Source organism: Vanacampus margaritifer, chromosome 15 (genome assembly GCF_051991255.1).
Source record: "Vanacampus margaritifer isolate UIUO_Vmar chromosome 15, RoL_Vmar_1.0, whole genome shotgun sequence".
Classification (NCBI taxonomy): Eukaryota; Metazoa; Chordata; class Actinopteri; order Syngnathiformes; family Syngnathidae; genus Vanacampus; species Vanacampus margaritifer.
The window spans coordinates 21,089,033-21,106,629 of NC_135446.1; the positions used below are offsets into that span (position 1 = coordinate 21,089,033).

Here is a 17,597-nt window from a genome sequence, read left to right on the forward strand (position 1 = left end):
CATTATTTGGGGAAGCGTACGTTGCTTGTATCGACGTTAGCTTCCTTCCAGTCACACAGCGAGACATAAAAATAAAAATAAAAATAAAAAAAGTCATTTTTACTCTTTCACACGTTTTAAACACACTTCAAAAGACACTTTGACGTATTCCTTTGCACTCGTTCTCACTGAAATCGTCTGAAATTGAGAGACGATCATCATCAGCATCAATTTACAGAACCGAAGAGGAAACTCCAAATAGCAGGCAACGCGAGCTTGCTTCGAGCTCTTTGTCGCTCTTCGTTGAGGTTTACAATAAAACCGACAAATCAAACAAAAGATAACAATAAACTGTATTTTGTTTAGCAAAATCCACCTTAACGCTAACATAAAGGCCATCGATGCGCTAACAGAAATCCACCTTCATGTTGCATTAGCTTTCACCAGCACGGCACCTGCGTGGGTCCACATAAGTCGCCTGATAATGAGCCCGTTTTAAAACCGGCGGTGGTGCATTGTGATTTCCGAGGAATATTGTAGCAGTGAAGCAGCACAGCAATAGCGTACCGACCTTGTTTCAGAGTGAATGCTCTTTTTTTTTTTATTATGTTCAACCTTGTCCTGGTTTTGAAAAGTAGTCTAAGGCTTGTTTCGGTCTGGACTCCCAAAAGTCTTGGTCAAGTCTTGGTCTCGATGAGTTCTGGTCTCGGGTGAATCTTGGTCGGGGATGGTGTGGTTTCGAGCGAGGTCTCGGGAATGCTCACGAATGGTTTCACGAGGAGCTCCCAGCTAAAGTGTAGCTGTCATTAAATTCATTGTTTCTGCGGACGCGCCCTTTAACCCCGCCCCCTCCCCGAGGTGATGATTAGCTATCGATCATCGGTTGGCGCAATCGTTTGCACGATGCTCTAATTGCGTTTTCTCGCCGTGCCGCCGACCCGCTTCGCCGATCGATTGGCAGCTAATGAGAGATGTTGGGGTGCCTGCCTGTTGGTAGTCGGACGTGGGTGTTGGGGGGGGCGGGACGGGGGGGGGGCAGCAAGGTGGGGGCTGCATTAAGGCTGTGATCGCCATCGCCGCCATCGTTCGAGCCAACGTCGTATTGACGCATTTTTTGAACGGCGGGCATAAATAAACGCATGTTGATTGGAAGGGAAGTTGGCCATGATGACGGCGAACGCCCACGGCTTCGCTCGGGCGCCCTCACGCCGCCTTCCTCTTCCTCTCTCGGCGAGCGAGTGGGCCGCGTGCATCGATTTCCAAGCCTTTCACGCACACACACGCTGACGGGAGAAGAAGTTGATTAGGAGCCGCTCTAAATTTATCCTCCACCTCTTCCTCTTCCCTTCGCTAAGTCGCCCACACGCCCGCCCACGCCGCTCCGGTCCGTTCGAGCCGCCTCTTTTTTTCCACACTTTCTCTCGACCGAGCGCCACTTTCACTTCCCCGTCCTGCTTTTTTTTCCCCGCTTGGCGATGTTGCCCGCAAATGAGGTCGCCTTCTGCAGGTGACTGCTTACCGTGCGTGCATTTCAACTCCGTTGATGTTTTACTCAAGTGCCATTTTACCGCCCTGAGTTTTACATGCACAACACACAAAATGTCCGCCTTTCCCAAATGATGACATCATCTATACACAGTGTCTTCTTGTCTATTCTATTGATAAAAATGATTGTCAAAATCTACGAAATGACGTGTAGCATCATGCATATCAAAGATAGCTGCCATAAGGCAGCTGTGCACCTTTATGAGAAACGCCCCCCCCCCCCCCCCCCCCCGCTTTAATTCATCTTGATGCTTATAAATGTCCAAAATCCATATATAAAAGGTGGCCATTTTGTGTGTTGTGCGTGGATGTTTTAAACACGGTGTGCTGTTTACACTTATCATAATGACTGTAATAAATGTGCAGATGTAAAAGCATCCAATTGTATACTTGAATGCCGTTGGGGGGGGCGGGGGGGGGCTCATGGAACGCGTGGGCATTTGGCTTCGGGTGTGTTTGACGGGATCAAATGTCGTTTATGAAATAATCCTGCCGCGCGTATTTCATTCACACGCTCGGTGCACGCATGAGCGCCGCCAGGGTGCGTGCGTGCGTGCGTGCGTGCGTGCGCGCGTGTGTGTGTGTGTGCGTGCGTTCGTCCAAAGCGTGGAAATCTGGATGACGGCTTCAGGCAGACAGGAAGTGCTTGGTTGGCTTCCTTAATTTGGACTAAGGTCGGGTTCGCCATCACTTGAAGGGTTCAAAAGCCGACAAGTGCCGTTCAGCCTGCTAACGTTCTTCCGTGGTGCGTTTCCTGACACTGCAAAACTAAACAACTCCCATGAAAACGTATCCAAAGGTTTGATTGCAGAAATAAATGTAAGAATCACTTTAAACAGTTAAAAAAAAAAAAAAAAAAACATACTAAGGCAAAACTTTGAACTTTTGCATTTGAACGTTTCAGTTTTGATCCCCCCCCCTCCCCCACACACACACCCCAGCACGAGTTGATTTTAATTTTCATTTGCTGTTGGTATAAGCCAAGATGCAAACAGAATCCATTCAAATCGGATGTTTGTGTAAAAGAGTCCCACGCCGTATCATTCCTGACACGTCGACGCCGCAATTAATGTGAGCGCAGGCACGCTGGCAACAAATCAGTACGTGTGTGTGTGCGTGCGCGCGCGCGTGCGTGCAAGCGAGCTAATCGATGAGCTGATGGCTGCCACTGTAATCACACTCGCGTACGCTGCGCAGTCGATGACCCGATTTCTTGCCGCCGCTATGAAGAACGCCGCCACTTTTGTCACAGACGCACAATGACGGCCTCTTGTTTTTGTTGGACCGGAATGTGCGAGCGGTACCACTTTTTCACACATTGCCATCGCATCACTCATGCTTTTGGTTGCTGTCTTTGTGGGGCCATCTCATTGACGTAACGCCTTTCCCGAACCCGTTCTCCAACCTCAACCATCAAAAATGATTGCCTAGCCATATTTCGTACCCTCACCTCAACCAAAACCCAATTCAAACCTAAACTCTAAAGCCAAGTCTGGACCCTCAAAAAGAGGTTTAATCTTGTGGCCCCACAAGTCTGAGAAATCCCAAAATATTGGCCCCACCATGTGACAAGAGCACACACACACACACACACACACACAAAATAAACTACTTCCGGGTTATGTACGTCGCTTCCGGGCATGTCCACGTAATAAATATATATATATATATATACACACACACACACACACAATGTCATGGTGCAAACACGTGCGGCCAGCAACACCCACACCGTTGTGAATATTACGCACAAATTAACATTGTCAGCCTCCGTGATCCGTGTGGTGTGTGCGCGAAGGCGAGAGACCAAAATAGCGAGGGAGGAAGAAGAGCAAGAGGCTGTCAAGTCTCTCCATCCTCTTCCTCCTCCTCCTCCTCTTCCTCCTCAGCCCAGCAGATGTCCAATGGCGACTATTTAAAGCCGGCAAGATGGCGGCGGCTGGTGCATCGGATGCTACGTGCTACGTGCTACGCGCTAGCTCGCCGTCGAGCGTCCCCGAGCGTTGCTCCTCGCCTCGTTTCGACACCAAAAGTTGACTCGGAGCGTTGTAACCTCTTACCCGATAAGGAGAGGAGAGAAGAACGTCAACAGGATGTGGTGGCGTGTAACAGGAAGTGGGCGCTCTTCTGCTTTTCGGGGTGCACTTCTCACTCTCAACGTTTTTCTCGGTTTACGCACGCTAGTTCCACTTTGGCACTTTGTTTTTAAGCAATAGTTTGGCAAACAACAACAATACAACTCCTAATTACACAAAATGTAGTTGTTGTAATTAATGAAGTGGTCCCATTTTATTGCCTGCTTTTGCTTGCTTTCAATGCACAAAATGTTGGAAATAAAAGACAGCTTGTCCATGTTTTTTGGACAATTAGCGTACAACTAGTCAAGAAAAAAAAGAAAGGTCAAAACCAGCGATGACTAAGACCAGTCCAGCAGTAAAAAAAAAGTGTGTGTGTGTGGGGGGGGGGGGGGGTGAGATATCATAAGATGAGAATCGGTCTCAAATGGTCAAGAAGCTTCTAAAAACAATTCAAAATCAGTAAAAAGCAACAACAAATAACCGAGAAGCAGAAGAAGTTTAGAAGTTGTCAAAAATAAAGTCAAGGTTTGGTCTAAAGCAGTCCAGAATCAAGTTGAGAACCAGGTCAAGAATTTGTCTAAAACAGTCAGAAAAAAAAAAAAAGAAGTCCAGAAGCAGCACCTTTCAAGCTAGAGATTCAAACCCGAACCTCGGAACTGCAAGGCACCTGTGCTAACCACACGCCACCGTGCTGTCAACCTTTTCCAAAGCTTTTTTTTTTTTTTGGTGTGCCTTCAATTGTGTTGTGATGTCGGGATGGCAGCAGCGGAAGCTCGCGGGCAGCGATGGTGGGGGAGTGTTGGGGGAGAGAGAGAGAGAGAGAGAGAGAGCGAGAGAGAGAGAGAGCGAGAGAGAGCGAGAGAGAGAGAGGAGGCGGGCGTGCGAGAATGCGCCGCACCACTTCTCATCAGGCAGCAGCAGCAGCAGGACGGCTCGCCTCGCCTCGCATCTCGCGGCCGACCCGCTTGAAAACGTCTTCTCCCGTCACGCCTTTTGCTTTTTTTGTCGTCGTCGGCCTTTTGCTTCCAGCTCTTTTTTTTTCCCCAGCGCTGCGCCCCCCCCGCCGCGCCGCCCTCTTTTTTTTTTTTTTTTTTTTTTGCCCTTCCTGCCTGTCATCATGGTTTCTATAATTTCCGACCTGGACCCCCTCAAGAGCTGGAACGTCTTAAGGTAAGCCTCGCTCCTCCGGGGGACGCTTCGGGGAGGGTGCAAACTGAGCAGACGCCGGAACCCGGACCACCGCGTGTCCTCGTGAACCCGCCTCAAAGTTGAGTGTGAGAACATAACTCCCCCTCCTCCCCCCGACAACCGACCCCCCCCCCCCCTTCCCATCATGACTCCCCTTCAGGAATTTTCTCTGGAGATATTCCCACACGGCTGACAGCGGCGGGCGGCTTAGCATCTTGTCTGATTTGGGCACAAAAGGGCTTTTCTCCCAAGTCAGCATTTTTCCACAGTGCTGCGCTCCTACTTACTACCCTTTTCCACGGAAATGTTTCTCGCGACGGCCGCTTGTCTCATTGTCATTTCTAGCGAGAGACAAACGTGGCACGAGGCTGCATGTGTGTGTTTGTGTGTGTGTGTGTATCCGCTGTAACGATCCCACACTGGCGTAACACACTTACACACTGGAAAGTAACACAAACAAGACTTGCACACGTGAATGTAACACACACACACTGTAACGCAAAGCAGACACATACCATTATGCACGCTTGTGTAACACAAACTGTAACAACACACACACACACTAGAATGTAACAAACTGTAACACGCTGGAATTTCATACTGTAAAGTAACAGTCGCGTTCTAAAACGCACACACACTGTGATGTTACTCTGCCACACACACACTGGAATGTATACACACATTTGTGTAACTGTAACATCAACACAGACACACAGTAATGTAACATATGTACTGTGCTGCGCTCCTACTTTATCCTTTGCACTGAATTTGTCTCGCGTTTGTTATTAGTGCGAGCGAGCGCACATTTACAGCAAGAGACAGAGGTGACGTGGGGGGTGTGGGGGGGCTGGTTGTGCGATTTGTGTAGTTGTGTGTACAAACGTGCACAGAAGACCCCCGCTTTAACGTAAGCTTTGTTGTTGACGCTCGTCTCCATGTACGAGCGTGCTAATAAAAGGCAGCCCAGCACACGCACATCAAATCAAACTTCAACTTTTCAAGCGTAACACACACTCTGACATGTAACACGTGCACACCGACATGCAACAACGCCCACACACCAACGTAACACGTCCGCACATTGATTTTGCCTTTATGTGCTTTCAAGGCTCATTTGCATGGATTGTTTTTGCGTGAGGCTGTTTGTGTGTGCGCGTGTCCAGCAGACGTGTGTGTTGACGTTGGCTCCACACTTTCGGACCTTCACTGGACACACGGCCTCTTTTTTTTTTTTTTTAATTTGATGATGATGATGTCCTCAGCGAGGTCCCAAAGAGAAACAGGAAGGATTTGAATGCATATGCGTCCCACGTGTGCGCGCGCGCGCGTGTGCGCGAGCGCTGTCACCGTGTAATCGGGCCAGGAATGCATGACGTCAGCCTTGTCAATCAAACCAGCCCAAAGCGTTCCTTTCCTCCGTCTTCTTTCCCTTCACTTTTGTTTTGTGCTCCTTTGCGCGGCCTTTAATTCGTTTACGCTCACACGCTCGCGCGCGCGCGCGCGCACGCACGCATACAGTAGAGCACGAGTGACAAATGTGTTCAATAATGCAGCACCTGGAGGACGGCGCTCCGTCTCCATCTCCGTGGCTTTGCGCGCGCACACGCGCACACACACGCACTAATCATGCCCTATGGCTGTATGTGAGCGCTGCACTTTGTTTTACAGTCTTATTCTCAAAGGCGTTGTGCATATGGAAGCCTTAAACCTCTTCAAGTGTGTGCGTGCGTGTTTGTATGAGGGAGAGCGAGAGAATGAGTGCAAGAACGAGAGCGTGCGTTGTGGTGGCGACGGCGCATTGTTTGATTTCTGCTGTCCAAGCGAGCAGAGTGAAGAGCAAGTTTGGCGCCGGGCCCGGCCGGCCTGCGGAAGTTGACCGGACGTGTGGTCGGCGTGTGTTTGTGTTTGGACCAGTCCGGTGTTTGCGAGTGTCAAGTGATGGAAAAACAACACACAAAAGAAAACATCTGCCGAGCGCACAAGCACAATTTGGAACTTGTCGTCGTTGACGCTAGCTAGCGCTCTGCTAACAACGCTAACTAGCCGGTGGCCGCTACATTGTTTGTCTGTGCCGTGAAGGCTGACAGGTGACAAAAGTAGAAAAGGAGGCGCCAGCTGAGGGCAAACAAATGCCGGCCTTGAGTTTTCTTGCTAGCTTTTCACTTCCTGTCGAGGCTCCGTCGAGTCACGCGGGACGAGACAACACAGATAGGACTTTGTGTGTTGGAGCACACACGCACGCACGCACGCACACACGACGTGTTGCGGAGTCACATGTGAGCAGCTTGTTTCTACAGCTGCAACGCTTCCCTCATCCTCATCTTCACCCATGACAAGAGTTCACGTGTCACATGACCAGCCAGGGGCCAATCAGCAAGCAGGTGGCTGCGATCATGAGACGCCGTGTGACTTCCTCTTTCGGGCCTGCTCGAACTTCCTCCAATGAGTCGAGCAACTGGAGACACGCTGGAGAAATGATCACGTGGGGAAAAAAAATGGAAATACTTCTTTTACTTGCAGATAAAGAAAATGACGTGCAGGTTATTTCAGGCTGCTGCCATCTAGTGACGGATTAAATGAAGTGTAGTGGTAAAATCCAACCAACACGTCTCGGGCCTCTAAAAATTGAGAGCCGACGACGGGAATTTGTCTTCAAGGCTCCGAGTCGCATTACGCTCAAGCTAATGTAGCACATCGGAGCGTAAACTCCCAACCGCTCGTCGCCTCAATCTTCGGCGCCCGCGGGAATCCCGCTCCATCCTCCCGGCCCATTAATTCCAAGTGCTCCTCATATTCTCCGAGCACCCCAGAAGCCCACTCCCTACTTCCATCCTACCCGTTTATTCCATCATCACTCCGCTTTTCCCAGCCTCAATCTGGACCCTCATTTTCAGCTGTAATTGGACACGAGTCCCGCGGGAGGCCACTCGGCACACCCCGCCGTCTCCCGCCGTCTCCCGAGCGGCTCCCGAGCGGCTCCCGAGCGTCGCCTCGCTCGATAAGCGTTCCTCGGCCTGCGCCATCGCCGAACGTTCCGCGAGACGCGGGAGCGCTGTGAGAAGTGTGACACCTGTTAAGTGGCGTGAAAGAAAAAAAAAAAATGCTTGAGTGAGATCCTTTTTAGTCAAGCATCCCACTTCTTCTTATCTGGCGTCCTGACAATTGCCACCTGACACATTTTTTTCTTTTGTAGAATTCCCTGTATTGCATGTCATGGGCATGCACAGGCAATAGGGGGCGCTGTAACCAACTACATTGGCGTTTGGGCTCCAAAAACAAATCATCATCATCATCATCTCAATAATCATAATATTAATAATAATAATAAATAATAATAATAACTAGACAAAGTGCAATTTCTGCTGAAATTGCGTGGGAATGCTGAAAGTGGAATGCTTGTGAAAGAAATTGAAAGATAAATGATGTGAAAATTGCTAAGTATTAACAGTGAAATCATTTGACAATGATTAGTATTCAATATTGCATTTCTACTAAAGAGTTGTGCATGCGGGGTTTGAACCCGCGTCGTCTGGTGTGGCAGGCAATTGCTCAAACTGCTGCTGTGCCATTTGCTGCCGTAGAAGAATCCGTGACATTGTAAAGAATTGTAGTCAATACGTCAGTATATACTGAAAGCTTGCGTTGAATTAGAATTTTGAATATAGAATGGAGTACATATTTCATAATGATGGCGCATAAATCTCCAACTATATATTGTGAATAAAAACTGTATTTTATTTCCTTTCCTTTTTTTCAACTCAAACAAATGAACTATTTCCGTAGTATATCGTTAATGCAGTTAGTGCAGTCTATGAGGCGGAGCGTGCAGATGACGATGTCAAACTGACGTAGTTAAATAAGTAAACGTGTGTCAGAATGATCTTATGTTGCCGGGTAAAAAAGGAGCACGTTATTGTATCATGAGGTGTATTATTTATTGCATACATAAAATCAATCATATTCTTTCGCATTGAAATTGTGGACTTTTTTTTTTTTTTCTCGGTGCTGACATTTTGTTTTGTTTGTTGTGGTTGCGTTAGCGGGTCTCCGGTGACGCGGCATTTTTCCCGGCATGCGGTACTCACTCATCTCATTTGCATAGCGGACACTCGATCACAGGTGAATCTCATTAGTGGCGCCGTCTTTGTTTTCCCGCGGCCAGTCGGTGTTCCCAGGTGGGAGCGGCCCGCTTCGTCTTGGGACCGCGCTTCGAATTCTGTACTGTGATCGTGGCCGGTACAGGCGTGAAAACGATGGAAACGGCCGCCATATAGAACCGGGATATGCAAATGTATGCAAATATAGTCCTCGCCCCCCATATTTAAACACCAAAGTGTACAACTAAACCATATCCCATGAAAATGAGCTGTTAGCTTAATGCTAATGTATCATGTGAGACACCATGGAATGGCTAACTGAAATGATACGATCCTTCGAACTACTGCTACTTTTAATCTGTGTGTGTGCGTGTGTGATTTTGAAAATCAAACCAATAATTTACTTAATCCTGGCATGTAATAAGAAATGCTAACAACAATTAGCATACGATTCAACATTGTCAATTTAAACACTTGATGTTTAACCAAATCGTATAACGAAAAAAAAAATCTGCTAGCTCAAGGCTAACCTATAATCAGATAAGGAAAAAAAAAAATAAAAAGTGTATTTAAACAGAAAAATATTCTCTCTTCTTTAATTTCGCTTCATCGACGTTGCAGGAGAGCTCAGTGCTGCCTTGGCATGTTGTGGCACAACGTGGTACTACACATTGGCTAGCACATTGCTTAGATTCATTTTCCCCCCTTTGTCAAAAAGCAGACATTTTCTTTCAAGAATTCAAATTCCCCATCGTAGAGTGTTGCGTAAATGTCGTTTTGGCGCCTTAGCGACTCGTCAGCAGTATAATGAGCGAGAGGCTAAAATTAGCATGGCATGACTTGCACCTGTTCAGGTTTGGTATTTTTGACCAGCATTCCTTCTGGTGGCCGTCTCCTTATTTTGTATCTATTTTCCTTGTGTGAATAAGTCATCACCCCCTGAAGGATCCTGGCAGGTGCGGCCTCTCAAATGTTTACGTCCGTCCCAGACGCTGCGTCGTAAAACAGAACTTTTAGCCCCAAACATTCCCGCTGTGCTAATAAAGTAGCACTCAAGTGTCGGAGTGCTGCTGCCGTCTTACTGCAGAGGTGGCAAAAGTACTCGCATTTGTACTCAAGTACAAGTACGAGACACGTGTGGAAAGTACTGATTCCAGCCTACAAAATGTTTTTTTTTTTTTTTTTTTTTTGATCCTTCCGTGCTCCTTAATCCCAATATCGGGATTTCAAGTAGACTTTGTAGTCAACGATATGGTCCACAATCTATCTATATATAGTGAATCCGGATTAATCGTGGCAACTCCAAATGTGGAGAGACTGACCCCCCCCCCCCCAAAAAAAAAAAAAAAAAACACATCGCCCTGCCACTGAATCAGGACAAAGTGAAAAAAGCTCATCCGTGTGGGACTCTCACATTTCACCCCACTACCGTCATAGAATTCACCCCCCGCCAGCCTGACAACCACCCCCCCCCGCCACCTCGCCCATTCCTTGACTTCTTGAGTCGTGTCGTCATCAGGTTCTCAGGAGGACTTTAACACCGCTTAAATGGGGGACTTTAAAAAAAAAAAAATGAATAGAAGAAGAAGAAAAGATGGGTTGCCATAGCAACGCAGAGCTTGCATATGAAGGATTATTACAGCAAGAGGAACCGAGTAGATGAACACCCTGCCGGATGTTTTGGTTTCACCGATTTTTAAAAATCTAAATGCAACAAAAGTTCAAGTTTTTAATGTTTTTTCATGTAAACAAAAGTTTAATGGGAATTTAATACAACATTTTCACTCAAATTGTAAACATTTTTCATTCAAATTGAATCTAACATTTTGGGGAAAATGTCAACGTTTGATCAATTTGTCACGTGATATTTAATTGAAAAAGTTTATTTTAATTTGAAAGAATTTTAGTGTCACACTATATCATCCAAAGTTGGTTACAAATATCACACAAATTTTTTTATCACGTTTATGCGAATAAAGTTTTGACTTGTCATCAAAGACTAAATTGAGATTTGAGATCTTTTTTTTTTTTTTTTTGTAGTTCCCTCAAGGATTTTTTTAAGCTGACATCCAATAATAATAATAATACAAAACCTATTGGTGCAAATTGGAGAATTTTTGTAAAAAAAATTCCCACACAATTGCTATATTGTCAAATCATTTTTTGTTTACCTGCCTCAAGGATGTTTCTGTAATATTGCTATCAACCAAACTTTTCCGTTAATTAGTGCGAATCGGAGAATTGTTGAGAATTCCCGTCCACACAATGACCTTCTTTTGGCTGCCAATTTTAGGTTCCGACGTGTCGTCAAATTATGAGTTTTGAAGGATGCTTTTGTCAGATTGGCATCCAGGAAACAATGAGTCGTGTCTGGCGCCGCTAATGGGACAATTGCCGACAAGATGGCGAATTCTTCAGCCACAATTGTCAAGCACGTCAGGCCTTTTGCGCCACTCGTCACTTGCACTCCAGACGGCTCATTATGCAAATTCACGCCTCCTCGTCAGCACCGCCGTCACGCCGAATGATTGACAGCCGCAAGTCGCGCATCGGGGACGCGACTGCTGCGGACGTTTCGCCGTCTCTCTGGAATGCCATCAACAATGGAGCGCTTTATCTGCCGGCGGTCGCCTCTTCCCGCTTCCATCTGGCAGCCACCCCGGAAACCCCGCCGGGTGCTAATCTTCAGCCACAGACTGAGACCGTTGTGTGCGTGTGTGTGCGTGCGTGCGCGTGCACGGGCGCGCACGCCCGTGATCTTTGGGACTTGACGGCCCACCGCCTCGGCCGAGATAAAAAGATTAAGCGACTCATCCCGCTGGGTAGATTGAGTGGACTTCCGGTAGAAACACCGGGAAGGAGTTTGGGATTAAAGGCCTCCAACGGGGACCAAATTGTAGAAAGGGCCACAATAAGAAAACACAGCCGGTTAACACATTTTTGCACCTGCAATAAAATAGCTTCAAGCTTTTTTCCAGTTGGGTCCATAAATATTGGGACACTTTTGCAGCATGCTTCGGGTCATTGTCCATCTGCACTGTGAAGCGCCGTTCTGAAGGATTTGGCTAAACGAATGCCGATTCCGATATTTGTCAGATAACGGCTAATCGGTCGATGAATTTGAAAAATACAGTAGATAATAATCCTAAATAAGAGCTCTTTCTAGTTGACATTATTCAAAGCAGCATTTACCGTTTCATGTGCAGTATAGGATGCAAGAGTACAAAAACCAGGTACCGCTATCGGTGCCGATGCCAGCCTTATTTCAAGGTATCGTACTCGTGACGGTGACCACTACCAGTATCGGCGGCCCTCTTGTGGCCGTTTTACGATAAGTAACTAGAGATTAGCAATTAGAGGAATAGGAAATGACCATTCATTTAAAAATTTTTTTTTATTTTTTTATCGAAAATACTCTATTTGGAATATATAGATCTTTCGTTAAAATGATCTGTCATTTTTTAGAAGAATTTTATTTAGTAGTGGTATCGGTATTTGGTATCGGTGACTACTCAAGAGTTGCGTATCGACATGAGTCTGAAAAAAAAAAGTGGCATTGAACCCTAGTGCAGTATGAGTGTTTAGTCTGCAAATCTCATTGCATTGTTGTTGTTTTTTTTAGCTTATAGCTCATAACATGTAGCATGTAGCTCATCCCCTTTTTGCTCATTGCGTTTAGCTAGTAGCGTGCAACTTGGCTTGTAGCTCCTAGCTAGCAATTTTGCTTTGACTCTTGACAAGCGGGTCTTGAGTGATCAGGCGCAACATGTGTGAACTTTTCGTACCGTCGGCGTTAGCGTTCCCGTGCGCGAGCGCGGTTAGCCGACAGCTGCTGAAAAGCGAGCTGTCCCGTGAGGCTGCCAAAAACCAAAAGCGCTCCAAACGGCTATTCTATTCCTCCTCCTCCTCCTCGTCTTCCTCGTCTTCGCACCTAATTCAATTTTGCCGTGGCGGGGCTCACATGGGACGGCATTGGAATTCCGGTTTGTCACCGTAAAATGATTACACGGCATTGTGTTTCTGCCGCCGCCTCCCGGTGCATTTATTACAATGTGTCAGGGTGGATGTACATCACGGCGCCAAAATGCCTCGTCCGCGCTCGTGCCTCCCTCCCACCCCACTTTTCCCGCCGCCAAACTACTTATTCCTTATGAAATACGTCGCTCCTGGCAGACGTGTAATCTGATTACATCTGCAAGATTAAAAATATATTGAATCCCCCCCCCCCCCCTTACATACCCCCTCGCGCTTCTTCCCCGCTCACTCTCCTCCGACAGTCGCCTCCTTTTGCTCTCGACAGTTTTTCCCGCGAGCCGTTTTCGCAACACTCTGTGGAGGTCAAAGTGTGACTGGATGTAAAACAAGGCATGATCAGGAGGATTGCATAGAAGTGGCACATGTCCCAATACTTTTGTCATTTTGTGTTGAGAGTTTGTCTGCCAGATCACATGACTGCTTTCACGGCACATGACGGATCTTGTCGGCGTCGACGAGCCGTCACATGACTGACGCGTCAGAATATGTCAGGATTTTGCATCATACTACTTTTGATTTCATTTTTGAAATTCAATTGAAGTTTGGTTAGCTTTTGTTTGTTTTTAATTGTTTGGGAAATGCTTTGTTTTAGTATTAGCTTGTTTGAATATTTATTAATCTTTGTCAAGTGCAGCCCTGAAAGCTTGCGTAAGATATGAATTCAACTCAACTGTTGATTATTTTCAATTTGGCTTTTAGTTATTTTGTTTAATTACAGAAGCGTGGCGTTAACATTTTTGACTGGCAGATAAACGTATGTAATACGTTTGAAACTCTTTTCAAATATGTTTAAATACGTTCGAGAGTACTTGTAGTATGAATGCTTACAAATAAAATGTTTTTACTTATTCAATTTTTTGAACGTATGATATAAATGTAGGCCAAATGCTAATATTAGCATTTAGCTTACAAGTGCATTGGAATATATTGGCTCGTCAAAAAATGCTTACACTTTTGATGTACGGTCAAACGAGCGGACTGGTCGCAGGACGTATAACATTGTTAGTCACGTGAGTGGTCACATGACGGGTCACTTGATTGGTCTCATACTTTACCTGTCAGTTGCGCTAAAAGAGGGTGTCTGTGCGTGGCGGCTTCCCCCGCCTGTCAGTCAGCAAGGTTATTATTTTTCATATTTCCATGCGCGAATGTGCCGTCTGCGGCTGTCAGTCAAGCTGTCAAGTGTGATTGGCCCATGCCACTCCTCGTCTTGGTCTTCCTGTGGCTGACGCACCCTCCCCATAAACGCAGGGGTGCTTGCGCCGGCGCCAGGTGGGACGCCGCTAATGGCCGTCTCGCTTTCGGGGGGCGCGCTCGGCCAATTACTTTGCCGAAGAGACGACAGCTGCCACCTTCGCCTCTTCCTCCTCTTCCTCATCCTTCATCCCTCCTCTTAGTTGACAGTGGGGTGCTCGGACCGGCCCCCGGCCCGTCTCCCTTGGGGGGTCATTATGCTGCACACACACACGCGCGCACACACGCACAGACTTGTCGACTTGTATCTATCACCGAGTCGCGCCATCCTTCAATTACGCCGGTGGCCTTTGCTTTGGGGATTTTGCGGGCGCGCACACACGTACTCGTACGGGGACACGCGCACATGGTCACACACACACCCGCGCACACACACACACACACACACACACATCCTTCCGGATCATATAGAGTGTGTATTTATCTGGGTGGTGGTTGTGTGCTGAAGTTGAAGCTAGAAATGATCTCCATCCTTCTCACGTGTGCTTTAAAAAAAAAGAAGAAGTGATTTTTATTGTGCGAAAGAAAGCGTCTGTGGAGACCTCCCCAAGAGCCCCCCCCCTTCCCCCGCCGCCCCCCTCCTCCTCCTCATCCTCTTCTTCCTTGCTCGCTCGCTATGTCCTCTGCTACCGCCGCCGCGCGCTCTCTTGCATTATCACCAGCCGTAACACTGGCAAATTGTGCTTATCTCACACACACACACACACACACACACACACACACACACACACACGCACACACGCGCACATGTACATGCAGGGACAGAGGCAAGAACACAAATACGGACACACACATGCATATGGTACATTGCATGTATGCTTCGCATACTATGATGTAGGGATAGATTGTCGGTCGGGCTGATTATTGGCGCCAATGATCAGCATTTTGATGAATATTGTCATCTAAAACTAATATACGTAAAAAAAAAAAAAAAAATATATATATATTTTTTAAAATATTTTGAAATGTTCAAAAACTGTATTTATTGTAGAATCAGGAGCTATTTTACTTGTTTTTACTAGTTTTCGTGTAACTTTTTAAGGCATGCATGACCTCCCTGGATTTTTGTTACAATTTTAAAAACAAAAAGATATTGTCTAAGATTAGAAAGAAAAAAAAAATCTGAAAAGTTATTTAATAAAGAAAAACATTTCAACAAAGTTAAGTTCGCAAAAATGTTGACGCCAATATTTTTTTTTCCCTTTCAGTAAAAGTGAATATTGGCTCCAAATATCCATAGTCGGCCCCCTTTGGCAACTAATATTTATAAATAAAACATATCTGACATCACACTGAAACAAAGTGATTCGTTGGACTAAACTTAAAAAAAAATGCTGTAATTTGTTACAGCTACATTTTTTAAAAATAGTTTTTCTTATTATAATTGATGATTTGGTTGAAAACATCATTTTCAACTTAATGTAAATCTAAGACATTTATTTTTCCCAAAATTTTGTTCATACCGAATTAGAAATTCGATTTGGGGGTCAAGTCGAAATTGACCTTAATTAGTTGACTCCAAAGTAAAACATTACTTGGAGGTAACTTTATTCATGTGCTTGTGAAAAATAAATAAATGTATTTGATTTATATTAAATTGAAAATGATGCTGTCAACCAATTTTTTTTTAACTGCAACAAATTACAGCCTTTTTTTTTTAAGTCCAACAAATCACTTCTTTTTTTTTTTTTTACTTTTCTACGACGCTCTGACTATAGACGCCAACATTGCGCAATCGACAACACAGCATTGTGTGCTGTACAATGCTAAACTACTCAACACTATTATGTAATGTACTTTACTGCTCTACATTAGACGATACTATGTACTCGACTATATGATACTTTTTTATCACTCTGACAAATGATGACAAGCGCATAAAAAATGCTTTTTGTGTGTGTGTGTGTGTGTGTGTGTGTGTGTGTGTGTGTCAGCCTTGTCGGCCGCACACAGATGACTTAAGCGTGCACGGAAAGCAGCATGAAACGCGGCATATCAGCAGTCGACTTATCAAAACATGCATTATGGATCACACACACACACACACACACACACACACACACACGCATGCGCCACATCACAAATGATGCGCTTTAAACATCAACAGCATGAAATATTCATGTCAGAGCGCAGCGAACACTCGGCGCGAGTTTTGCGGTGATGTGTGCGACGAGAGCCGGCGTGCGCGTGCGTGTGTGCGTGCGCGCGCACTTTTCTGTGATGTATCTGCGCTTTCAGGTGTCATTGCTTTGTGTCTTGTTCACATGGACTGAAAGCGAGACTGGATCAGAGGCCTCGCTGGGTTTTTTTTTTTTTTTTGGGGGGTGGCGGGGGCGAGCTTGGGGTGTGATGAGACGTAAGTTTAAAGCCGAGCAAAAGAAATGAAAGAGACACTTTGCTTCACATCTGCACTTGAATAAATCATTAACTCCAACTTAAAGACGCGACGGAATGCGGAAGGGATGCGTCATCGTCCGCTGGCGGGAAGACGTTCACAAGATGGACGTCTGTCTGGCACCGCCACGCTCAACTCATCACAAGCGCAATCGTCTTTATTGGTCAAGTATGAATTTGTCTCGGGTTGAGGTGTGACAAATAAGTGCAGAGAGACTTTATGTTGTGCCAGGATAGCATTTGTGCTATCGTAGCGAGCGATGACGATGCAGAAAGTCATCATACTAGAAAGGGCTAAAATGCCATCTCAGATCTGGACAAAATGCAAATGAGCAGAGGCGGGCATTTGGCATATTTTTGCTGGTTCGTCATTGGTTATTTATCGTGGCCCCGCCCCCCTTCCGTCGTCGTCAGTCCTCCATTTTTTTCAAGCTGAACCAAACTGTCGGTCCGCCGTTTGATTTTGACCCACGCTTCCGTCGTCACTTTGTCACCGCTATGCTAGGACCGACTGACAAAACCGGGAATTCTGTCAATACTGACGGACCGTCGAAAAAAATAAGCGCTGATGTAAGCAATTCACATGATACGCATCATTAAACTAGTTAGCATGCTAGCCCTAGCCGAAATAGCATAAACTGGCGTGAAATCACACATGAGCACACGTTTATATTTACAATCTCCTCTCTTTCGCTCTCTCTTGCTCTCGCTAGCTAGCTAGCTAGCTCGCAAGTGCCCAAACAGGAAGTGATTGGTTACTAAATATATCTTGAAATAGACAATTTCATCCTGATTTAGCAGAAACTTGCAACCATAAATCTTTGTATATATACTTATATTAATTCGACTCAAACAAATCTTGTAAATTTGTGTTGTCAAGGCACAGTGAAGTGAACTAAATTTGAGTCTGACACCTAGTGGTAAATGGTGATATGACATTTTGAAACTCCAATCAATGCATAATCTCAGTTTGGCACCCACAAATTTGCATATTCACAGATTCGTTTTCTTTTCTTCTCAATATTTT

The 17,597-nt window shown here is 45.8% G+C and overlaps 1 protein-coding gene across 7 annotated transcripts in view; it reads left to right on the plus strand.

The window, feature by feature from the left end:
* The window catches only part of celf2 (cugbp, Elav-like family member 2), a 131,744-nt gene that overhangs the window by 22,584 nt on the left and 91,563 nt on the right, over positions 1 to 17,597 (plus strand). For 3 of the 7 annotated variants that reach the window (XM_077544223.1, XM_077544224.1, XM_077544236.1), the window contains exon 1: positions 4,514 to 4,772. The exons of 2 other annotated variants lie outside the window; for them this stretch is intronic. In XM_077544223.1, coding sequence (XP_077400349.1) covers positions 4,720 to 4,772 — 53 coding nt within the window. In that variant the 5' untranslated portion in view covers positions 4,514 to 4,719. Of the gene's footprint in view, positions 1 to 4,513; positions 4,773 to 16,445; positions 16,533 to 16,617; positions 16,740 to 17,597 lie in introns of those variants that run through there. 2 more of the 7 variants (XM_077544226.1, XM_077544228.1) reach the window with 2 other exon arrangements.